We start from the raw sequence: 25,975 nt of genomic DNA, 5'->3' as shown, positions 1-25,975 counted from the left end.
TTGAAGGATAAGATAAGTAGGAAATAGACTAAGACACGGGTCATAGTACGACCCAGATTCTATTGTGACCTCGGGGCCTCAACCTGTATATAAAGGGGAGCCCCTGAGGTAGAAGGGACTAAGTTACGAGCTCTCGAGTACTAGGTTAGCCAAGTCGCACCCTTGTAATTGAGATCTCAAGCAATAATCAATCAAGCAGGAAGTAGGCTATTGCCTCCACCATGAGGGGCCGAACCTGGGTAAACCCGTGTCTCTCGATTCCGATCAACCCTGTTCAAGCTACTTCCTAGCTACGATGACCTCATGACTCAGTCCTTTTTCGAGGACATCTACCGTGACAAAACCACGACACCACCCGACATCATGCTGGCCTCAGGCCCTCGCCACTAAGGAGCTCCAGAGCTGTAACGCCATTATCGAGGTGGGGGAGGTGCCTGAGGAGGAACTCCTGGGCAACTATGCCAACACCATCATAGCAAAGGATAAGGCAGAGCGCAGCTGTGCCACCCTCCAGGTTGATCTGCACACTGAGGACAAGTATCATGAGATCTGTAGGCACTGACATCTTTGCGCCTGCGTGAAAGAGGTGCACAGTCTGGACACTGCCCTAAGAGCCATGGGATACCCAGACCATCTGCGCCACTCTAGTTGTGTGTCGTCCATGTCGCAAGGGTCATCCATCTCGAAGTTGCATAGGCGCCGACCTTTGAGGACTTGCATGAGGTGCTCGACGGCAAGACTAAAGCCGGGTAGCACCTTGCCAACCTCGACGCCAAGTTGCAGAAGGACTTAGCACGTCTTGCTGAGGAAACATCGATGGTCGCAGCCAAAGCGCGTGATTTCTAACCAGCCTTTTAGAACGTGCAAGCTCCCCCTCTGTTTTAGGGCCCCTTTGATTCATAGACTGGCTGGATGCTCAAAACTACTTTCGTATGGTGATAAGTTGACTCTTATTAAATTTTTCTTTACTATCCTTCCAACTTTCTTCATGAGCACCTTTTTTGACAGGTTCTTTATGAGCACCTTGGTACTGCCTACTAGGATTCTTAAGCAAATCAATAAATATTTGAGGCATTGTTTTTGGAGAAAATATGGATGGAAAATAAAGGCACTACTCTCATTGCTTGGGAGAAAGTCTGCCTCCCCAAGGACCAAGGTGGATTGGGAGTGCTAGATCTTGTGGCCCACAACAAATGTCTTCTAATGAAACATCTTCATAAATTCTTTCAGTGTGACAATCTGCCTTGGGTCAAACTTATCTGGGATTCATATTACTCTGATGGTATTGTCACAACTAGACCAGTTGATTCTTATTGGTGGAAAGGCATCTCCAAACTGGCCAAAGGAATCATCGAAAAGGGAAACACCATCATGATCTCGCTGGATGATTGGGTCATGATTTTTTGTAAAGAGAAAAATCATGAATTGTACTCTTTCACTCTGAAACAGAATAAGTACAAGAGTTCATTCGGATATCAGATCCTACTAAGAGCTTCCACACACCACTCACCTCCCAGGAATTTCAACAATACCAAGATCTCCATCTTGTTACTCAGAAAATTCAGATGTCTGATGCTTTTGCAAATGGAAATATCCTTGTGGAAGCTCTTCCCTTTCATCCATTAAAATGTATAAAAGCTTGACCACTCAAGAGCCTGTTGCCCCCATATTTAAAAGAATTTGGAAAAATGTTGCTATGCTCAAACAAAATTCTATTTTGGTTGTTGTTGCATGACATAGTTAATACAAGGAATCACCTTCACAGACAAATCTTTTCACTTGCCCTCCTATAATTGTGAACTTTACCAGACTGGTGCTGAGGAAACGACTCTTCACCTTTTTCCAAGATTGCTTTTTTGGTTTGAGCTGTTGGAACCCCATTATTGTGCACAAAAACAGAGGGGTCTCATTCATGATGAGACATGTTGGAAATATGCCCTAGAGGCAATAATAAATTGGTCATTTCCTTGTTCATGATAATCGTTTATTATCCATGCTATAATTGTATTAATAGGAAACTCAGATACATGTGTGGATACATAGACAACACCATGTCCCTAGTAAGCCTCTAGTTGACTAGCTCGTTGATCAATTGATGGTTACGGTTTCCTGACCATGGACATTGGATGTCGTTGATAATGGGATCACATCATTAGGAGAATCATGTGATGGACAAGACCCAATCCTAAGCCTAGCACAAAGATCGTGTAGTTCGTATGCTAAAGCTTTTCTAATGTCAAGTATCATTTCCTTAGACCATGAGATTGTGCAACTCCCGGATACCGTAGGAATGCTTTGGGTGTGCCAGACGTCACAACGTAACTGGGTGGCTATAAAGGTACACTATGGGTATCTCCGAAAGTGTCTGTTGGGTTGGCACGAACCGAGACTGGGATTTGTCACTCCGTGTGACGGAGAGGTATCTCTGGGCCCACTCGGTAGGACATCATCATATGCGCAATGTGACCAAGGAGTTGATCACGAGATGATGTGTTACGGAGCAAGTAAAGAGACTTGCCGGTAACGAGATTGAACAAGGTATCAGATACCGACGATTGAACCTCGGGCAAGTACAATACCGCTAGACAAAGGGAATTGAATACGGGATTGATTGAATCCTCGACATCGTGGTTCATCCGATGAGATCATCATGGAACATGTGGGATCCAACATGGGTATCCAGATCCCGTTGTTGGTTATTGGCCGGAGAGGTGTCTCGGTCATGTCTGCATGGTTCCCGAACCCGTAGGGTCTACACACTTAAGGTTCGATGACGCTAGGGTTATAGGGAATAGATATACGTGGTTACCGAATGTTTTTCGGAGTCCCGGATGAGATCCCGGACATCACGAGGAGTTCCGGAATGGTCCGGAGGTAAAGATTTATATATGGGAAGTCCTGTTTTGGTCACCGTAAAAGTTTCGGATGCTATCGGTAACGTACCGGGACCACCGGGAGGGTCCCGGGGGTCCACCAGGTGGGGCTACCTGCCCTAGAGGGCTGCGTGGGCCAAGTGTGAGAGGGGGCCATCCCCAGGTGGGCTGGTGCGCCCCCCCCCCCACCACCACCAGGGCCCAAGGCGAAGAGAGAAGGAAAAAGGGGGAAACCCTAGGCTCAGATGGGCCTAAGGCCCACCTAGTGGTGCGCCCCCCTCTCTCCCCCCTTGGCCGCCCCCCTAGATGGGATCTAGGGCTGGCCGCCACCCCTAGGGGTGGAAACCTAGGTGGGGGCGCAGCCCCTCCCTTTCCCCTATATATAGTGGGGTTTGGGGCTGCCATACATACGAGAACATCTCCTTCTTGGCGCAGCCCTACCCCTCTCCCTCCTCGTCTCTTGCGGTGCTTGGCGAAGCCCTGCTGGAGTACCACACTCCTCCACCACCACCACGTCGTCGTGCTGCTGCTGGACGGAGTCTTCCCCAACCTCTCCCTCTCTCCTTGCTGGATCAAGGCATGGGAGACGTCACCGGGTTGCATGTGTGTTGAACGCAGAGGTGCCGTCCGTTCGGCACTAGGATCATCGGTGATTTGGATCATGGCGAGTATGACTCCATCAACCACGTTCACTTGAACGCTTCCGCTTAGCGATCTACAAGGGTATGTAGATGCACTCTCCTTCCCTCGTTGCTAGATTACTCCATAGATTGATCTTGGTGTTGCGTAGAAAATTTTGAATTTCTGCTACGTTCCCCAACAGTGGCATCATGCGCTAGGTCTATGCGTAGTTTCTATGCACGAGTAGAACACAAGTTGTTGTGGGCGTTGATTTTGTTCAATATGCTTACCATTACTAGTCCAATCTTGTTTCGATGGTATTGTGGGATGAAGCGGCCCGGACCGACCTTACACGTACACTTACGTGAGACAGGTTCCACCGACTGACATGCACTTGTTGCATAAGGTGGCTAGCGGGTTCCAGTCTCTCCCACTTTATTCGGATCGGATTCGATGAAAAAGGTCCTTATGAAGGGTAAATAGCAATTGACATATCACGTTGTGCTTTTTGCGTAGGTAAGAAACGTTCTTGCTAGAAACCCATAGCAGCCACGTAAAACATGCAAACAACAATTAGAGGATGTCTAACTTGTTTTTGCAGGGTATGTTATGTGATGTGATATGGCCAAAAGAATGTGATGAATGATATGTGATGTATGAGATTGATCATGTTCTTGTAATAGGAATCACGACTTGCATGTCGATGAGTATGACAACCGGCAGGAGCCATAGGAGTTGTCTTAATCTATTGTATGACCTGCGTGTCAATGAACAATGCCATGTAATTACTTTACTTTAGTGCTAAAACATTAGCCGTAGTAGTAGAAGTAATAGTTGGCGAGACAAGTTCATGGAGACACGATGATGGAGATCATGATGAGGGAGATCATGGTGACATGCCGGTGACGATGATGATCATGGAGCCCCGAAGATGGAGATCAAAAGGAGCAAAATGATATTGGCCATATCATGTCACTTTTTGATTGCATGTGATGTTTATCATGTTTTTGCATCTTATTTGCTTAGAACGACGGTAGTAAATAAGATGATCCCTCATTAAAATTTCAAGAAAGTGTTCCCCCTAACTGTGCACCGTTGCGAAAGTTCGTCGTTTCGAAGCACCACGTGATGATCGGGTGTGATAGATTCTAACGTTCACATACAACGGGTGTAAGACAGATTTACACATGCGAAACACTTAGGTTGACTTGACGAGCCTAGCATGTACAGACATGGCCTTGGAACACGAAGGACCGAAAGGTCGAACATGAGTCGTATAGAAGATACGATCAACATGAGATGTTCACCGATGATGACTAGTCCGTCTAACGTGATGATCGGACACGGCCTAGTTGATTCGGATCATGTATCACTTAGATGACTAGAGGGATGTCTATCTGAGTGGGAGTTCATGAAATAATCAGATGAACTCAATTATCATGAACATAGTCAAAAGGACTTTGCAAATTATGTCATAGCTTACGCTTTAGTTCTACTATTTTAGATGCGTTCCTAGAGAAAATTTAGTTGAAAGTTAATAGTAGCAATTATGCGGACTGGGTCCGTATACTGAGGATTGTCCTCATTGCTGCGCAGAAGGATTATGTCCTTAATGCACCGCGCAGTGAGCTGAACCTCGAACGTCAGTTGTAGATGTTGCAAACATCTGACATACACGTTTTGATGACTACATGATAGTTCAATGTGCAATGGTTTAGAATTGAGGCACCAAAGACGTTTTTTGAAACATCACATATGAGATGTTCCAAGGACTGAAATTGGGATTTCAGGCTAGTGCCACGTCAAGAGGTATGAGACCTTTGACAAGTTTCTTAAGCCTGCAAACTAAGGAGAAAAGCTCAACCGTTGAGCATGTGCTCAGATTGTATGAGTACAACAATCGCTTGAATCGAGTGGGAGTTAATCTTCCAGATGAGATAGTGATGGTTCTCCAAAGTCACTGTCACCAAGCTACTGGAGCTTCGTGATGAACTATAACATATCAGGGATAGATATGATCCTTGAGCTATTCGCGACACCGCGAAAGTAGAAATCAAAAGGGAGCATCAATTGTTGATGGTTAGTAAAACCACTAGTTTCGAGAAGGGCAAGGGCAAGAAAGGGATACTTCATGAAACAACAAATCAGTTGCTGCTCTAGTGAAGAAACCCAAAGTTGAAGCCAAGCCCGAGACTAAGTGCTTCTATAATAAGGGGAACGGTCACTGAAGCAGAACCACCCTAGATACTTGGTAGATGAGAAGGCTGACAAGGTTGACAGAAGTATGTATTGGACATATATTAAATGTGTACTTTACTAGTACTCCTAGTAGCACCAGGGTATTAGATACCGGTTCGGTTGCTAAGTGTTAGTAACTCGAAATAAAAGGCTACAGAATAAACGGAGACTAGCCAAAGGTGAGACGACGATAGGTGTTGGAAGAGTTTCCAAGGTTGATGTGATCAAACATCGCACGCTCTGTCTACCATCGGGGTTGGTGTTAAACCTAAATAATTGTTATTTGGTGTTTGCGTTGAGCATGGACGTGATTAGATTATGTTCATCGCAATACGGTTATTCATTTAAGGAGAATAATGGTTACTCTATTTATTTGAATAATACCTTCAATGGTCTTACACCTAAAATGAATGGTTTATTGAATCCCGATCGTAGTGATACACATGTTCATGCCAAAAGATATAAGATAGTAATGATAGTACCACATACTTGTGGCACTGCAATTTTAGTCACAATGGTATAAAACGCATGAAGAAGCTCCATGTTGATGGATCTTTGGACTCGCTTGATTTTGAATCACTTGAGACATGCAAATCATACCACATGAGCAAGATGACTGAAAGGCCTCGTTTTCAGTAAGATGGAACAAGAAAGCAACTTGTTGGAAGTAATACATCTTGATGTGTGCAGTCCAATGAGTGCTGAGGCATGTAGCGGATATCGTTATATTCTTACTTCACAGATGATTTGAGCAGATGCTGAGTATATTTACTTGATGAATCACGAGTCTGAATTATTGAAAGGTTCAAGTAATTTCAGGGTGAAGTTGAAGATCGTCGTGACAAGAAGATAAAATATCTATGATATGATCATAGAGATGAATATCTAAATTACGAGTTTGGCACAGAATTAAGACATTGTGGAAATTGTTTCACAACTAATACAGCCTGGAACACCATAGTGTGATGGTGTGTCCGAACATCATAACTGCACCCTATTGGATATGATGCATACCATGATGTCTCTTATCGAATTACCACGATAGTTTATGGGTTAGGCATTAGAGACAACCACATTCACTTTAAATAGGGCAACATGTAATTCCGATGAGATGACACCGTATGGACTATGATTTAGAGAAACCTAAGCTGTCATTTCTTAAAAGTTTGGGGCTGCGACGCTTATGTGAAAAAGTTTCAGGCTGATAAGCTCGAATCCAAAGCGGATAAATGCATCTTCATAGGACACCCGAAACAGTTGGGTATACCTCCTGTCTCAGATCCGAAAGCAATAGGGATTGTTTCTTGAATCGGGTCCTTTCTCGAGGAAAAGTTTCTCTCGAAAGAATTGAGTGGGAGGAAGATAGAACTTTATAAGGTTGTTGAACCTTTACTTCAACCAGAGAGTAGCGCGGCACAGGAAAAATGTTTCTATGGCACCTGCCTCAGTTGAAGAGAAAGCTAATGATGATGATCATGGAACTTCAGATCAAGTTACTATCGAACCTCATGGGTTGACAAGGGTGTGTACAAACTTCTAAGTGGTAAACCTGTCTTAAAGGTCACGTTGTTGGACAATGATGAACCTATGAGCTATGGAGAAGCGATGGTGGGCCCGGATTCCAAAAATTGGCTCGAGGCCATAAAATCCGAGAGAGGGTCCATGTATGAAAACAAAGTGTAGACTTTGGAAGAACTACTTGATGGACGTAAGGCTGTTAGGTACATGTGGATTTTAAGAAGAAGACGGACGTGGACAGTAATGTCATTGTCTATGAAGCTCGACTTGTGGCGAAGAGTTTTTCACAAGTTCAAGCAGTTGACTACGATGAGATTTTCTCACCCGTAGCGATGCTTAAGTCCGTCGGAATCATGTTAGCATAAGCTGCAATCTGGTAGATGGATGTCAAAACAAGTTTCCTTACCCGTTTTCGTAAGGAAAGGTTGTATGTGATACAATCAGAAAGGTTTTGTCGATCCTAAGGATGCTAAAAGGTATGCTAGCTCCAACAATCCTTCCATGGACTAGAGCAAGCATCTTGGAGTCGGAATATATACTTTGATGGAGTAATCAAAGTTTATGGGTTTATACAAAGTTTGTTAGAAACTTGTATTTACAATAAAGTGAGTGGGAGCACTACAACATTTCTGATAAGTATATGTGGATGACATATTGTTGATCCGAAATGATGTAGAATTTCTGGAAAGCATATAGGGTTATTTGAAAGGTGTTTTTCAATGGAAAACCTGGATTAAGCTACTTGAACATTGAGCATCAAGATCTATAAGGATAGATAAAAACCGCTTAATGGTACTTTCAAATGAGCACATACCTTGACATGATCTTGAAGGTGTTCAAGATGGATCTGCCAAAGAAGGAGTTCTTGCCTGAGTTGTAAGGTATGAAGTTAAGACTTAAAGCTCGACCACGGCAGAAGAAAGAGGAAGGACGAAGGTCGTCCCCTATGCTTTTGTCATAGGCTCTATACGGTATGCCATCCTGAGTACCGCACCTGATGTGTGCCTTGCCACATGTCTGGCAAGAGGGTACAAAGGTGATCTAGGAGTAGATCACCAGATAGCGGTCAAAATTATCCTTAGAAGAATAAGGATATGTTTCTCGGTTATGGAGGTGATAAAGAGTTCGACGTAAAGAGTTACGTCGATGCAAGCTTAACACCTATCCGGATAGCTCTGAGTAGAGATACCGGATACGTATAATGGAGCAACAATTTAGAATAGCTCCAAGTAGAACCGTTATTTCAAATGGCTCCAAATATACCGTAGAGATTTCCAAAGTACATACGGATCTGAATGTGACAGACCCGTAGACTACAACCTCTCTCACAAGTAACATGATCAAACCCAGAACTCATTGAGTGTTAATCACATAGTGATGTGAACTAGATTATTGAACTCTAGTAAACTCTTTGGATGTTGGTCACATGGCGATGTGACCTGTGAATGTTAATCACATGCCGATGTGAACTAGATTATTGACTCTAGTGCAAGTGGGAGACTGTTGGAAATATGCCCTAGAGGCAATAATAAATTGGTTATTTCCTTGTTCATGATAATCATTTATTATCCATGCTATAATTGTATTGATAGGAAACTCAGATACATGTGTGGATACATAGACAACACCATGTCCCTAGTAAGCCTCTAGTTGACTAGCTCGTTGATCAATTGATGGTTATGGTTTCCTGACCATGGACATTGGATGCCGTTGATAACGGGATCACATCATTAGGAGAATCATGTGATGGACAAGACCCAATCCTAAGCCTAGCACAAAGATCGTGTAGTTCGTATGCTAAAGCTTTTCTAATGTCAAGTATCATTTCCTTAGACCATGAGATTGTGCAACTCCCGGATACCGTAGGAATGCTTTGGGTGTGCCAAATGTCACAACGTAACTGGGTGGCTATAAAGGTACACTACGGGTATCTCCGAAAGTGTCTGTTGGGTTGGCACGAACCGAGACTGGGATTTGTCACTCCTGTGATGGAGAGATATCTCTGGGCCCACTCGGTAGGACATCATCATATGTGCAATGTGACCAAGGAGTTGATCACGAGATGATGTGTTACGGAACGAGTAAAGAGACTTGCCGGTAACGAGATTGAACAAGGTATCGGATACCGACGATCGAATCTCGGGCAAGTAAAATACCGCTAGACAAAGGGAATTGAATACGGGATTGATTGAATCCTCGACATCGTGGTTCATCCGATGAGATCATCATGGAACATGTGGGAGCCAACATGGGTATCCAGATCCCACTGTTGGTTATTGGCCAGAGAGGTGTCTCGGTCATGTCTGCATGGTTCCCGAACCCGTAGGGTCTACACACTTAAGGTTCGATGATGCTAGGGTTATAGGGAATAGATATATGTGGTTACCGAATGTTGTTCGGAGTCCCGGATGAGATACCGGACATCACGAGGAGTTCCGGAATGGTCCGGAGGTAAAGATTTATATATGGGAAGTCCTGTTTTGGTCACCGGAAAAGTTTCGGGTGCTACGGTAACGTACCGGGACCACCGGGAGGGTCCCGGGGGTCCACCAGGTGGGGCTACCTGCCCCAGAGGGCTGCATGGGCCAAGTGTGAGAGGGGACCAGCCCCAGGTTGGCTGGTGTGCCCCCCCCCCCACTAGGGCCCAAGGCGAAGAGAGAAGGAAAAGGGGGGAAACCCTAGGCTCGGATGGGCCTAAGGCCCACCTAGTGGTGCGCCCCCCCTCTCTCCCCCCTTGGCCGCCCCCCTAGATGGGATCTAGGGCTGGCCGCCACCCCTAGGGGTGGAAACCTAGGTGGGGGCGCAGCCCCTCCCTTTCCCCTATATATAGTGGGGTTTTGGGCTGCCATACATACGAGAACATCTCCTTCTTGGCGCAGCCCTACCCCTCTCCCTCCTCATCTCTTGCGGTGCTTGGCGAAGCCCTGCTGGAGCACCACGCTCCTCCACCACCACCACGCCATCGTGCTACTGCTGGACGGAGTCTTCCCCAACCTCTCCCTCTCTCCTTGCTGGATCAAGACATGGGAGACGTCACCGGGCTGCATGTGCGTTGAACGCGGAGGTGCCGTCCGTTCGGCACTAGGATCATCGGTGATTTGGATCACGGCGAGTATGACTCCATCAACCCCGTTCACTTGAACGCTTCCACTTAGCAATCTACAAGGGTATGTAGATGCACTCTCCTTCCCTCGTTGCTAGATTACTCCATAGATTGATCTTGGTGTTGCATAGAAAATTTTGAATTTCTGCTACGTTCCCCAACAAGACAATGGTTCTAACACAAGTTCTACCGCCCACAATTGCTCTTGAGATTTCCATCATAGGCTGCTAGCACATTTGGATGCAAAGAAATGGCGAAATTTTCAAGGCTCAGCCACCCTCTGTTAACTCTTGGAGAAGATTTCTCAAGACTGGTCTATTGTTACTTAGGCACGGGATCAAGAATAAATTTGAAGGCAATCTTTGCAGCTGGATTGATCAGTTCTTGAACTAGCTTATCATGTTTACAGTGGGATTCACTAGGTGGAAAGTGCAAAGTCGCCTGGAAGACGGTGACCACACCGGAGGCCAAAGGCGGACTTGGCATCCACGACCTGTCGGCGTTCGCCCGGGCTTTGCGCCTCCATTGGCTATGGCTGACCTGGGCAATCCCAGCCAGGCCTTGGGTTGGCACCGACACCCCATGCGATGCTGCGGACCGCTCCCTCTTTGAGGCATCAACGGTGGTGACCATTGGGGACGGGAAGACGGCCTCTTTCTGGTCTTGCCCGTGGCTGGGCGGCTGCCCACTCGAGCAAGTTTTCCCTACGGTCTTTGCATGCTCGAGATGCAAGAGCAGGACGGTCAGCGAGGCGCTGGAGGAAGACAGATGGGTTCTTGATCTTAGGCATGGGGATTTCGACGGACTACTACCACAGATAGTGCAGCTGGTGAGAGCTATAAGGCAGGAAGATATCACAATTCAGGCAGGAAGGGTGGACAGCATTCGATGGATGTTATGCAGCTCCGGCCAGTACACTGCAAAGACGGCCTACAATGCCCAGTTCGACAGCGCCAGGCCATGCGAGTTCCGAGCAATGATCTGGAAGGTATGGGCACCGGGCAAGATCAAAATGTTCCTCTGGCTTCTTCACCTGGATTGTCTATGATGCAACGACAGGCTGCAAAGAAGAGGATGGGAGAATGCCTACTTCTGCCAGCTCTGCCAGCGAAACCTAGAAACGTCGGTGCACCTTTTCTGGGAATGCCCGGACTCTCTGTTGGGGAACATAGTATTTCAAAAAAAATCATATGATCACGCAAGATCTATCTAGGAGAAGCGTAGAAATGAGCGGGGAGAGTGTGTCCATGTACCTTCGTAGACCGAAAGCAGAAGCGTTTAGTAACGCGGTTGATGTAGTCGAACGTCTTCGTGATCCAACTGATCCAAGTACCGGACGCACGGCACCTCCGCGATCTACACACGTTCAGCTCGGTGACTACCCTCAAACTCTTGATCCAGTTGAGGCCGAGGGAGAGTTTCGTCAGCACGACGGTGTGGTGACAGTGATGATGATGTTACCGGTGCAGGGCTTCGCCTAAGCACTACGACGATATGACCGACGTGTTAACTATGGAGGGGGCCCGCACACGGCTAGGAACAATTGATGTGTGTTCTAGGGGTACCCTCCCCAAGTATATAAAGGAGGGAGAGGGAGGGAGATAGCCTAGGGCGCGCCCAAGTAGGAGGAATCCTACTTGGCCCCTAGTCCAATTCGGCCCCCTTACCATATTTGGACAAGGGGGAAAGGAAGGAGGGGGGAGGGGAAGGAAGTAGGAGTCCTACTTCATAATTTCCTTTTCCTCCTCTCCTTTTCCTTTCTCCCCACGTGGCTGGCCCTATAGGGGGCGCACCAGCCCCTTGTGGGCTGGTGTGTTCCCTTACTTGGCCCATTAAGCCCATATCTTTGCCGGAGTTTGCCCGGAACCCCTTCCGGTGACCCGGTATCACCCGGAACACTTCCGGTGTCCGAATATAGCCTTCCAATATATGAATCTTTACCTCTCGACCATTTTGAGACTCCTCGACATGTCCGTGATCTCATCCGGGACTCTGAACAAACTTCGGTACATCAAATCACATAACTCATAATACAAATCGTCATCGAACGTTAAGCGTGCGGACCCTACAGGTTCGAGAACTATGTAGACATGACCGAGACACATCTCTGGTAAATAACCAATAGCGGAACCTAGATGCTCATATTGGCTCCTACATATTCTACGAAGATCTTTATCGGTCAAACTGCATAACAACATACGTTGTTCCCTTTGTCATCGGTATGTTACTTGCCCGAGATTCGATCGTCGGTATCATCGTACCTAGTTCAATCACGTTACCGGCAAGTCTCTTTACTCGTTACTTAATGCATCATCATGCAACTAACTCATTAGTCACATTGCTTGCAAGGCTTATAGTGATGAGCATTATCGAGAGGGCCCAGAGATACCTCTCTGGTACACGGAGTGAAAAATCCTAATCCCGATCTATGCCAACTCAACAAACACCATCGGAGACACCTGTAGAGCATCTTTATAATCACCCAATTATGTTGTGACGTTTGATAGCACGCAAGGTGTTCCTCCGGTATTCGAGAGTTGCATAACTCATAGTCAGAGGAACATGTATAAGTCATGATGAAAGCAATAGCAATAAAACTAAATGATCATTTATGCTAAGCTAACGAATGGGTCATGTCCATGACATCATTCTCTAATGATGTGATCTCATTCATCAAATGACAACACATGTCTATGGTTAGGAAACTTAACCATCTTTGATTAACGAGCTAGTCAAGTAGAGGCATACTAGGGACACTCTGTTTGTCTATGTATTCACACATGTACTAAGTTTCCGGTTAATACAATTCTAGCATGAATAATAAACATTTATCATGATATAAGGAAATATAAATAACAACTTTATTATTGCCTCTAGGGCATATTTCCTTCAGTTTCCCACTTGCACTAGAGTCAATAATCTAGTTCACATCGCCATGTGATTTAACACCAATAGTTCACATCATCATGTGATTTAACACTCTATAGTTCACATCGCTACGTGACCAATACCCAAAAGTTTTATTAGAGTCAATAATCTAGTTCACATCGCCATGTGATTAACACCCAAAGAGTACTAAGGTGTGATCATGTTTTTCTTGTGAGAGAAGTTTAGTCAATGGGTCTGCCACATTCAGATATGTATGTATTTTGCAAATTTCTATGTCTACAATGCTCTGCACGGAGCTACTCTAGCTAATTGCTCCCACTTTCAATATGTATCTAGATCGAGACTTAGAGTCATCCAGATCGGTGTCAAAGCTTGCATCAACATAACTCTTTACGATGAACTCTTTGTCACCTCCATAACCGAGAAACATTTCCTTATTCCACTAAGGATAATTTTGACTGTTGTCCAGCGATCAACTCCTGGATCACTATTTTACCCTCTTGCCAAACTCATGGTGAGGTACATAATAGGTTTGGTACACATCATAGCATACTTTATAGAACCTATGACTGAGGCATAGGGAATGACTTTTCATTCTCTTTCTATTTTCTGTCGTGGTCGGGTTTTGAGTCTTTACTCAACTTCATACCTTGCAACACAGGCAAGAACTCCTTCTTTGACTGTTCCATTTTGAACTACTTCAAAAACTTGTCAAGGTATGTACTCATTGAAAAACATTTATCAAGCATCTTGATCTATCTCTATAGATCTTGATGCTCAATATGTAAGCAGCTTCATCGAGGTCTTTCTTTGAAAAACTCCTTTCAAATACTCCTTTATGCTTTCTAGAAAATTATACATTATTTCTGATCAAGAATATGTCATTCACATATACTTATCAGAAAGGTTGTAGTACTTTCTTGTAAATACAGGCTTCACCCCAAGTTTGTATAAACTATATGCTTTGATCAACTTATCAAAGCATAAATTCCAACTCCGAGATGCTTGCACCAGTCCATAGATGGATCGCTGGAGCTTGCACATTTTGTTGGCACCTTTAGGATTGACAAAACCTTCTGGTTGCATCATATACAATTCTTCTTTAAGATATCCATTAAGGAATGCAGTTTTGACATCCATTTGCTAACATGATTCAGACAGACTTTAAGCATCGATACGAGTAAGAAAATCTCATCATACTCAACATCTTGAACTTGTAAAAACCCTTTTTGACAAGTCGATCTTTGTAGATAGTAACACTACTATCAGCGTCCATCTTCCTGTTGAAGATCCATTTATTCTCAATGGCTCGCCGATCATCGGGCAAGTCAATCAAAGTCCATACTTTGTTCTCATACATGGATCCCATCTCAAATTTCATGGCCTCAAGCCATTTCGCGGAATCTGGGCTCATCATCACTTCCTCATAGTTTGTAGGTTCATCATGGTCTAGTAACATGGCTTCCAGAACAGGATTACCGTACCACTCTGGTGCGTAACGTACTCTGGTTGACCTACAAGGTTCGGTAGTAACTTGATCTGAAGTTTCATGATCATCATCATTAACTTCCTCACTAATTGGTGTAGGCATCACTGGAACTAATTTCTATGATGAACCATTTTCCAATTCGGGAGAAGTTACAACTACCTCATCAAGTTCTACTTTCCTCACACTCACTTCTTTCGAGAGAAACTCCTTCTCTAGAAAGGATCCATTCTTAGCAACAGATAACTTGCCTTCGGATCTGTGATAGAAGGTGTACCCAACAGTTTCCTTTGGGTATCCTATGAAGACGCATTTTTCCGATTTGGGTTCGAGCTTATCAGGTTGAAACTTTTTCACATAAGCATCGCAATCCCAAACTTTTTGAGATGACAGCTTAGGTTTCTTGCCAAACCACAATTCATATGGTGTCGTCTCAACGGATTTAGATGGTGCCCTATTTAACGTGAATGCAGTTGTCTCTAATGCATAACCCCAAAACAATAGTAGTAATTCGGTAAGAGACATCATAGATCGCACCATATCTAATAAAGTACGGTTATGACGTTCGGACACACCATTATGCTGTGGTGTTCTAGGTGGCATGAGTTTGTGAAACTATTCCACATTGTTTTAATTGAAGGCCAAACTCATAACTCAAATATTCGCCTCTGCGATCAGATCATAGAAACTTTATTTTCTTGTTACGATGATTCTCTACTTCACTCTGAAATTCTTTGAACTTTTCAAATGTTTCAGACTTGTGTTTCATCAAGTAGATATACCCATATCTGCTCAAATCATCTATGAAGGTCATAAATAATGATACCCACCGCAAGCCTTAACACTCATCGAACCGCATACATCGGTATGTATTATTTTCGATAAGTTAGTGGCTCGCTCCATTGTTCCGGAGAATGGAGTTTTAGTCATCTTGCCCATGAGGCATGGTTCGCAAGCATCAAGCGGTTCATAATCAAGTGATTCCAAAAACCCATCAGCATGGAGTTTCTTCATGCGCTTTGCACCAATATGACCTAAACGGCAGTGCCACAAATATGTTGCACTATCATTATCAACTCTGCATCTTTTGGCATCAATATTATGAATATGTGTATCACTACGATCAAGATTCAATAAACCATTTATTTTGAGTGTATGACCATAGAAGGTTTTATTCATGTAAATAGAACAACAATTATTCTTTGACTTAAATAAATAATTGTATTGCAATAAACATGATCCAATCATATTCATGCTCAACGCAAACACCAAATAACATTTATTTTGGTCCAACACTAATCTCGGAGGTAGAGGGAGTGTGCGATGGTGATCTTATCAACCTTGGAATCATTTCCAACACACATCATCACTTCGCCCATAACTAGTCTTTTTTTCATTTTGCAACTCCTGTTTCGAGTTACTAACCATAGCAACTGAACCGGTATCAAATACCCTGGGGTTACTATGAACACTAGTAAAGTACACATCAATAACATGTATATCAAATATACCTTTCACTTTGTCATCCTTCTTATCCACCAAGTATTTGGGGTAGTTCCGCTTCCAGTGACCATTCCCTTTGCAGTAGAAGCACTCAGTTTCAGGCTTAGGTTTAGCTTTGGGTTTCTTCATGGGAGTGGCAACTTGTTTTTCATTCTTTCTTGAAGTTCCCTTTCTTTTCCTTTGCCCCTTTTCTTCAAATTAGCGGTCTTGTTAACCATCAACACTTGATGCTCTTTCATGATTTCTACCTTTCGCCGATTTTAGCATCGCGAAGAGCTCGGGAATCGTTTTCGTCATCCCTTGCATATTATAGTTCATCACGAAGTTCCGGTAACTTGGTGATAGTGACTAGAGAACTCTATCGATCACTATCTTATCTGCAATATTAACTCCCACTTGATTCAAGCGATTGTAGTACTCAGACATTCTGAGCACATGCTCACTGGTTGAGCTACTCTCCTCCATCTTGTAGGCAAAGTACTTGTCAGAGGTCTCATACCTCTCAGAGGTCTCATAACATGTATAAGTCATGATGAAAGCAATAGCAATAAAACTAAACGGTCATTTATGCTAAGCTAACGGATGGGTCATGTCCATCACATCATTCTCTAATGATGTGATCCCGTTCATCAAATGACAACACATGTCTATGGTTAGGAAACTTAATCATCTTTGATTAACGAGCTAGTCAAGTAGAGGCATACTAGGGACACTCTGTTTGTCTATGTATTCACACATGTACTAAGTTTCCGGTTAATACAATTCTAGCATGAATAATAAACATTTATCATGATATAAGGAAATATAAATAACAACTTTATTATTGCTTCTAGGGCATATTTCCTTCACTCTCTTCAAGTTTGGAGCGGTGCAGCCGGCTGGGGAGGTTGTGATGCTATCGACCACGTCTCCTGGCCGCCAGCTGACACCACCACGAAAAGAATCCAGAAGATCATCAGCTCCACCCCTCCCATCAACAGAAAAGGCATCAAATCGATGGTGACTCTTATCAACTGGCACATCTGGCTGGAGCGAAACGAATGCGTCTTCAGAAGCAAACAGGCATGTGTCAAGGACATCACTGATGCATGCAAAAGGGATCTTGAGCTCTGGAGGCTAGCAGGAGCCAAATGCATTGAGAGCCCCTTCGGGGACGGAACGTGAGATATCGGCTTATGAGTAGGATAGGGTAGCCAGCCCAAAATCTGACTACATGTACCTCTGAACAATGATCACTTGATCACCTTTTTTGTAACCTCTCCTTCTGCTAAATCAATGAAAACCAGTAAGAGTTGGATGTTTCAAAAAAAAAACTAGGGCTCGCGTTGGATAGCCGCTAGTAGTTTGTGTTCTTTTAACGATTGTTCAACGGTTTTTGGTTCAAAAAAATCCCAACATGCAGGGATATCACATGATAAAACCATCTTATTACAAAGACACCTCTAGGTACCTGTGATCACACACACTTGTACGTGTACCTTCAACGCTAGCTCGTGTACATTATAAGTATATAACATGGCATGAATGGATGGGTGCCTTTAAGCAAAGGTACGTATTGCTAGGTAGGGTGTCTAGCGATCGTTGCCCGTGCCTTCTCATAGTAGCTCGAATCGCCCATCGAGGTCTATCCAGCTCCGAGATGCCCGTGCCACACGTAGTCTTCGTGCATCCGTCCCAGAAGCAGACCACCCACCTGCAATCCGCAGCGTCTTTCTTTCCGAATGGATAGCATTGCGTGTAACTCTAGCCGAAAATCATCCATCTTACTGTACCCCGGCGGGCCTTCCCTTATATATTGCCTGAGATGCGTCCAACAGCCCTACGACCTTCCTTCTGCACTGCACTGCATTGCATTGGTGTGATCCATCGAGAAATGTTTTGGCTTGCATATGCTCTCGTTTTTCTCGGATGCCTTGGCCTGCCTCCGGCTGATGCTGCCGTTGTGGAGCACACATTCTCTGTACGTGACTACTACTAATCTCTTTACATGCATGCTATTGCTATCCATTCCCCTGCGGTTCAACCTGCGTGCACATTTCTGCGGTGCACTGCTGATCGACAGCTATTTCATAACGTTGACGGCATCAATGGGATCGTTGCAATGCATATGCGCAGGTGGGCAACCTGACGATTGATCGGCTGGGGCAGCGTCAGGTAATCACGGCGGTGAACGGGCAGTTCCCGGGGCCCATGCTGGAGGCTCGCGACGGCGACGCCGTCGTGGTGCACGTCGTCAACTACTCCCCCTACAACATCACCATCCACTGGCATGGCGTCCTCCAGCGTCTCTCCGGCTGGGCCGACGGCCCCAGCATGGTGTCGCAGTGCCCCATCCGCCCCGGCGGCGCCACCTACACCTACCGCTTCAACGTCACCGGCCAGGAAGGCACGCTCTGGTGGCACGCTCACGTCTCCTTCCTCCGCGCCACAGTCTACGGCGCGCTCCTCATCCGTCCCGGACCCGACAGACCCCACTACCCCTTCCCCGCCCCCTACGGCGAGGCCACTCTCCTACTCGGCGAGTGGTGGAACGCCAGCGTCGTCGACATCGAGAGGCAAGCCATGCTCACCGGCGGCCCGCCCAACAACTCCGTCGCGCTCACCATCAACGGCATACCCAGTGGCTACGAGCTGGCCGTGCGGCACGGCGAGACCTACTTGCTCCGCCTTGTCAACGCTGCGCTCAGTTACCAGCTCTTCTTCAAGGTCGCGGGCCACGCTTTCACGGTCGTCGCCGCGGACGCCTGCTACACCGACCCTTACAACACGGACGTCATCGTGCTCGCTCCGGGCCAGACGGTGGACGCTCTCATGCACGCCAACGCCTCCCCGGGCCGCTACTGCATGGCCGCCCAGGTGTACCAGAGCGTGGCCAATGCCACCTACACCACCACCACCACGGGGCTCCTCCGGTACGAGCACGGTGCAGAAGCAGCTGGTATGAGTACGATCATGATGCCGAGCATGCCGGAGTTCAAAGACAGCGCAACGGCGCAGGACTTCTACGGCAGCCTGACCGGCCTGCTGCGAGACGGCAAACCGACGGTTCCCCTGCACGTGGACACGCGGATGCTGGTCACCTACGGGCTGGGCATCGCGCCGTGCATGCCAACACAGACGCTGTGCAACCGGACGCGCGGCTCCGTAGCGGCCAGCATGAACAACGTGTCGTTCCAGCTCCCCAAGGCCATGTCTCTGCTGGAGGCGCGCATGAGGGGCAACGCCGACGGGGTGTACACCCGCGACTTCCCCGACAGGCCGCCGGTGATGTTCGACTTCACCAACGGCTCCATGAGCAGCAACAGGAGCGTGATGCTGACGTCCAAGGGCACCAGGGTGAAGAGGCTGCGCTTCAACACGACGGTGGAGGTGGTGCTGCAGAACACGGCCATCCTGGGGTCGGAGAACCACCCGCTGCACCTGCACGGCTTCAACTTCTACGTGCTCGCGCAGGGCGCCGGCAACTTCAACGCGCGCACCGCCGTGCGCTCCTACAACCTCGTCAACCCACAGCAGCGCAACACCGTCGCCGTGCCGGCCGGTGGGTGGGCGGTCATCCGCTTCACGGCCGACAACCCAGGTGTATGGGTCATGCACTGCCACTTGGACGCTCATTTGCCTTTCGGGCTAGCCATGGCGTTCGAGGTGGATGACGGCCCGACCCCGGACACCGTTCTTCCTCCGCCGCCGCCGGACTACCCCCAGTGTTAGAAGATTCATGTCTAGCCAACACCAGATTCTCCTTCACACTGCTGTTTATTATCCTCATGGGGCTGTTTGAAACGGGTGTAAAATTAGTGTAGTCACCAGTATTTGGTTCAAAGTCAAGCTAAATACAGGTGGCCATGCTAATTCTACAACCATTCCAAGCGGGGCACAACATTTCCTGCTGATTTCCAAGGTAACGTATTTATAGTTAAGACCGAATAAATGGAGAGAAAAATTATGAATATGATCTACAAATACCTAATCCTAATATTTGTTTAAGATAGTAGGAGTAGCACTCAGGGTTTGATTACATATGTCAAAACAATATAGCACTTTTAAGGGGGTGTTCGGAATCTCTCCCGTCAGCTAACTCCGCTCCGCGCGAGGAGCGCGGTATGAGCCGCTCCCAGCAATAGTGCTGGCGCTCCGTCCTCTCCGGGAGCTGCTGTGGCGGAGCGGAGTGTATTCGAACAGGGCTTAAATATCCAAAATAGCTATATGTAAGTTGACTGAAGTTGCAATTTGGACAAGTCAATTTTGTGGGAGAAGGAACAGTTGGAGGAGAAAGAAAGCTGAAGGAAGAACTTACCCAAACTAAATTTTCAGGCGACTTAAATATCAGGTTTTGTTGAGTATGGTGATTCTAGTCTTATTCTCAAGACGGAAGCAATCCAAGGCTAAGGCAGTGCCAACCTATATAACAAAGTAATGTCTTACACACACAAAATAAAAAATCATGAAAGGTACTCCCTCCATCCCACAATATAAGATCGTTTTTCAAGGGACGGAAGGAGTAGTGATCAAGCAACCCAAAGCAAGACGGAAAGAGGATTAGAGGCTCGGTTTCACCAGACGAGAATGGTATGGGCGTCCCATTTCTCCCATAAGCTGCAGATTGGAAAGCAAACGTCGACTCCAAGCATAAGCTGGCATTCGAACTAGAAGAAGCAGGGCAAACGGCCGAAGGTAGGAGCAGAGCCCAGAGGTAAAGGAGCAGCAAGCCAACAGATTCAGGTTGAGATAGGCAGAGGGGGTAGATGGAATGTGAAGTGTCTCAATGTCTGCTTAACTAAAAGTGTCGATCGCCATAAAATTTACACTTGATGTACAAAAGAAATAAGTACAATGTTTGTGCCACCCCATGGAAAATTCAGTAAAGTAACTAGTACCGCATTACACAAAATTTCTAGCTCAGATTACATGGATAAAATCATGGACTCATGTAACTCTAATTCGTCTGGGGATGAAACGCAACACCAGTAGCAACGATGATGATGAATCATGATACACTATAGGTTTCGTTTTAATTTGTATCTTCACCAATACAATATGAACTACTTAAAGCTAATAGAAGAAATAAGACAACAAAAGGGACGGAAACATAAACTTGAAAACTTAAATTATAATTAATAACTCAGCACAATTTTATTTTATTTGTGATTTGCCAACATCAAGCACTAGCCATGGCCATTCAAATGAGTACACGGCAACGATCCATGAAACAAATTAGACAGGATGTGACAAGCGATAAGAAAGGATCATGCGATCCTTTAGGATGTCTACTCAAGCCATTTTCTCAAAGGCATATTCTGCTGTTTGCTCTCAAGACATTCTGGAGCTGGCTCGGAGATGGTACCACTGGTATTTTTGCAATGTTTATCTTCTCTATTCACTTTAACAGACAACGTTATGTAGGATCTTCATATTATCAAAATATCAATCATGTATGATATTCTGATATAACAAATCCATACGTGTCTCTCCCCACCCAATATGCTTTTCATCTGGACGCCTGTTTTCTACTTTTAAGCTTGTTGGTTGAAAATTCTCATCTTAGAACTGTATCTCCCTCTCTTACTCTCAGCTGGAAGCCACAAGTATCTATGAAGCCAGTAATTTGAACCCCAACAGGAACATCAGAGGGAACCATCCACATAAGGAGAGAGTGCGGAAACCATAGAAATTTACATGATGCAAGAGATGGGCAGGAACAAAGTAGGCAAACAAATTTATCAAATCTGTGTAATGACATCACAACAAGTGTGTATGTATTAGTCTTCCAAAGTAGTAATAACCCGTATATTTAGCAACTTTTTTTATAGGACCAGCCAGCACAAATACCTACGATTCTGCACACTTCTATATTGGCTCAAGAACATCACATCTGCATTAGTTATGACTGATGCATCAGTAGTGCACTTTATGCTCTAATTCACTAAAGCAAAGAACATTTTAGGAGCACCAAAAGCTTGATGCAAACCATGGAAAATACCATCATAGGTTTAATATAGCAAACTTCTGACCCGATAACATTAATGTCAAGAGAAACACTTACAATTCAATATCAGCTATACATGAAGGCAGTTAAATACTAAATGCAAAAAGGAACAAAACAGCACAAGCTTGCCATCAGAAAGCCATGTGTAATGCTGAAAGAACTCCTCAGTGCGGCGCAGTTGGTCGAAACAGCATGTAGCAACAAATTAGGTAGCCATCTAGATCATCTCAGTTAGTGGTCGTATCCAGAGGACATCTGCTCCTTGTGATGTTCAGTTCTATTCACCAAGCTAAGAAGCTGAGCGGCCCTTAACTGCAAACAAATACAGCTAGCATATTAGATAACTTTAAAACCTGTTGTACATGAGAAGCATGATAGGTAGAGGTTATAGGCATACCAGGGCTAACAATCTTTATCCTCTTAGTAATAGCTCTGACAGAAGTAACAGATGTAGCTCCTGCACAAACAGGTATGCATGGAAGATTTGTTACAAAAAAGTGATGATAGGATGAACAAAATCAAGACAGTGCAGCATCTTATTAGAGCTTTCTCTAACCTTGTGAATTGATGTCTTCAGTGGGATCTGCTGACATTGGCTTCATTGGATCTGGAAAAGCTGGATCAGCAGTCATGTTGTTACTCTTCACAGTGGGCTGTAGTCTGTAATCATTCAATTTACACAACAGAACCATCTTAGCATTTATAGAATCACCAAGGACAAAAAACCAAAGGCATCCAATAAGAACACAGTAGCATACCTTTGAACTTCAGCATTTGTGGAAGGATTCTCACATTGAAGGCCTTCATTGTCAAGATCAAAGTCAAGCAATAGTTCCGAAAATGAGAAGTCGCCTTCAAAGAGATCAAAGTTTGTGAAATCAATGTCAAAGTCATCTTGCTTCTCTCCATTATAGGTAGAGCTAGAGGGCTTGTCAGAAACATGTTCAGCTGGAACTGGCCTTGCATCTGAACTGTCAAAATCTAACCTCCCTTTCACATGTTCCCTTTTTGAAGATCTCTGGGTGCTTGATTTTAAGGGGGAGCTGACATGGCAACTCCTCTCGACAGAATAATAGGTGCCCCCTTTCATAGGACTGACTATTAGTCTCTTGGAAGAAACTATAGAGTATTGAGAGGAAGCAATCTCCTGTTGGGCATGAGCATTTGGAACCATAGATGATGGCCTTTGTGATTGACAAGAAGCAAGTTCATTTCCCATGGGATAGCTTAGTTGAGCTGTACAAGGAGAACTGACTTGAGACTGGAGTGGGGTGAATAAGCTTTTTGCAACGGATGAGGCTTGGGCCGGCAGTTTTGCAACCACTGAATGTTCAGCTGAACTTGGCTGTGCAGTTTGCAGTTGAGAGGCTGCACTTGTACCTGGCATTAGGACAGTAAGTCAATAACTGGTGATGCTGCAGGAAATGACTGTCAAGTTATGCTAGTATTTTTTAGATGTACTTTTTGGGTTCAAGCTTGTGGACGGTCCAGCACATATTCTCTTGGAGGCTGAAGTAGTTTTTGCAGCAGGCTTGGCTGCCTTTCTTTTTTTTGTAGGCAAAGAACTGGCTGCTGGGGTGGACATGTTGTTGGCATTTGAAGAATTCTGAACAACAAGCGAGGAGGATGACTGTGTGTAGTGTATCATAGGCGTAGCATATCCAGAGGAGCCTGCAACAATAACAGAAAAGGGACCTTGTTAATTACAAGATGAATAATAGGACCAGCCACCAGGTGATAAACTGAAATCTAATGCACAATGTATGGATGGCAAAAGCTACGCGTAATAGGACATGACTAGGCTGCATGTGGAAGGCAGTTGGAGGAGAAATACTGCATTTGCCAGTTTTTCAAATGGAAATACAATGTGTTTGCCTAGTCATATTTGGGAGGAGATTATTGGCATCTGTATTTTCTCAACTTTCTATTAGTGTAAATGATACGCTACACACATATTCAGGAAAAAAATTACTAATGCACACAGTCCAATTCTAAAAACTGTAACCAATTGACAAGCCATCTACTATCCATGTACCTGCTGTGCTTGTGACCCAAAATATATCTAACAGTGCAGTTCAGAAACTAAACAAAAATTTAGGCAAGAATTACAACTTATGACAGTACACACTTTCCAAACCATAGGTTTGCAAGTCAAAGGGCAGTTCAAAATTCTCCCCTAAAAGATAAATCAGATGCAAGCAAACAAGGGGTTGGAATCTAGTAGAAAAATAACAATCGCATAGACTAGCATGCATAACGTCGAACAAGTGGGGTGCACGGAGTGAAAGAGCGAAGGTACCTGTAGGAGGCGGGGGAATGGCCACCATGGGTGGGTGCGGGGGAGAAGAGGTGGTGGGGCCGACGAAGAAGGGCGGGACGAGCGGCGGCGAGGAGGGCGGCGCCGCGAGATGAGCGGATGAGCCGGAATGGTAGTACGTGGAGACGAGGGTCTGCATGGCCTGCATGGCGGAGTCGACGGCGAGGCGTGACTCCTTGAGGGAGATGTAGTCGTGGAGGATGTCGGCGAGAGGGAGGAGGCCCTTGGGAGGGACTATGTTGTTGCTGGTCTTGGCGAAGAGGTGGGAGGCGTCGGAGCGGAAGGCGGCGAGGGAGGCCGAGAAGCCATTGTCGGCGAGGTAGCGCTCGACGAGGAAGGCGACCTGCAGGGGCGTCACCTTCGTCTTGCCCCTGGCCTTGTCGGCGTCGGAGGAGGAGTTGGGGCTGGCGTTGGGGTTGGGGTTGGGAGGAGAGCTCGGCTTCGGCGGCGCCATGGCTAGCAACGGCCGGTACCCTAGAATCCTAGATCTCGATCTCTCCGGTTTCGATCGTCTTTCTATCTCTCTCTCCCTCTGTGGGCGTCTCGGCGGTTTTTGTTGGTGAATTTGGAGGAGGGAGGGAGGGAAAACGAATGGAATTGGAGTGAGAGCGTGGAGGCAAAGGAAACGGGTGAAGCAATGGCGGGCGGGCAAGCTGGCGCGCGCCAACGAATTGAAGTCCGGAATCGATTGCGTTTTTTTCCTTTTCTGGCGCGAACGGGGAGACGACGCTGCCGGCTCGACAAATAGGAATCTCTATATCCTCCTAGCCCGCAAGGATTAGGGCTCCTTTGATTCAAAGGAATTGTATTAGATTTTTGGAGAATTTAAACCCTTAAGAATTTTTTCTGTGATGTTCGTTTGATTCGTAGGATTGACATCCTTAGAAATTTTTCCATAGAATCCATTTATACTACATTTTGAAAGATAATTTCCATCCACTCAAACCTCTTTGTAGAATTCCTTTGTTTTTCCCGTGCTATCAAACATTCTTTCAAATCCTGTAGGATACTATAGGACATGCCATTCTATTCTGCATTTTTCCTATTCTTTCATTTTGACAATCATGCGAATCAAAGAGGCCCTAATTAGTTGCTATAAAGCTTAGTACTCCTACATGGGCCGGCCCATGTAGGTTTTTCTATGACATTTTATCTGGTTTTCTTTTTTTTCTTGTTCCTTCATTTTCGTTTTTATTTACTTTATGGTTTCACTTTCTTGGGGGTATACAGTCAACATTTTGCAAAACTGTATGAAATGAATCTACTCTCTCCGTCCCACGATATAAGACGTAGCTTGCAAAAGGGTCTTATATAGTGGGACGGAGGTAGTGATTGTATATGAACTTTTTTGGAGAAAAAAATCAATTTTTAGAGAACAATAAAAAATCAAATGGCCCCCGCAAACAAAATCAAATGTGTGAACACTTTCTGAAATAAATGA

At 45.3% G+C, this 25,975-nt stretch overlaps 2 protein-coding genes across 2 annotated transcripts; one reads left to right on the top strand and one right to left on the bottom strand.

Moving 5' to 3' along the window:
* Window positions 1–18,080: 18,080 nt before the first annotated feature.
* LOC119354644 (laccase-14-like) lies at window positions 18,081–20,183 on the top strand. Its single transcript, XM_037621368.1, has 2 exons — window positions 18,081–18,191; window positions 18,347–20,183. The coding sequence occupies exons 1-2, from the start codon at window positions 18,105–18,107 to the stop codon at window positions 19,940–19,942; spliced, it is 1,683 nt and encodes a 560-aa protein (XP_037477265.1). The 5' UTR covers window positions 18,081–18,104; the 3' UTR covers window positions 19,943–20,183.
* Window positions 20,184–22,203: 2,020 nt separating this feature from the next.
* On the bottom strand, window positions 22,204–25,136 carry LOC119354643 (SH3 domain-containing protein C23A1.17-like). The gene is made up of 6 exons (XM_037621367.1): window positions 24,517–25,136; window positions 23,679–23,888; window positions 22,976–23,597; window positions 22,774–22,877; window positions 22,615–22,674; window positions 22,204–22,529 (listed from the first exon to the last, which is right to left on the bottom strand). Exons 1-6 carry the CDS (start codon window positions 24,986–24,988, stop codon window positions 22,507–22,509), a joined length of 1,491 nt encoding a protein of 496 aa, XP_037477264.1. The 5' UTR covers window positions 24,989–25,136; the 3' UTR covers window positions 22,204–22,506.
* Window positions 25,137–25,975: the final 839 nt, after the last annotated feature.

Source organism: Triticum dicoccoides, chromosome 2A, assembly GCF_002162155.2.
Source record: "Triticum dicoccoides isolate Atlit2015 ecotype Zavitan chromosome 2A, WEW_v2.0, whole genome shotgun sequence".
NCBI lineage: Eukaryota > Viridiplantae > Streptophyta > Magnoliopsida > Poales > Poaceae > Triticum > Triticum dicoccoides.
Note: the sequence above shows the minus strand (reverse complement) of the source record. Positions and strands in the feature narration are given on the sequence as shown.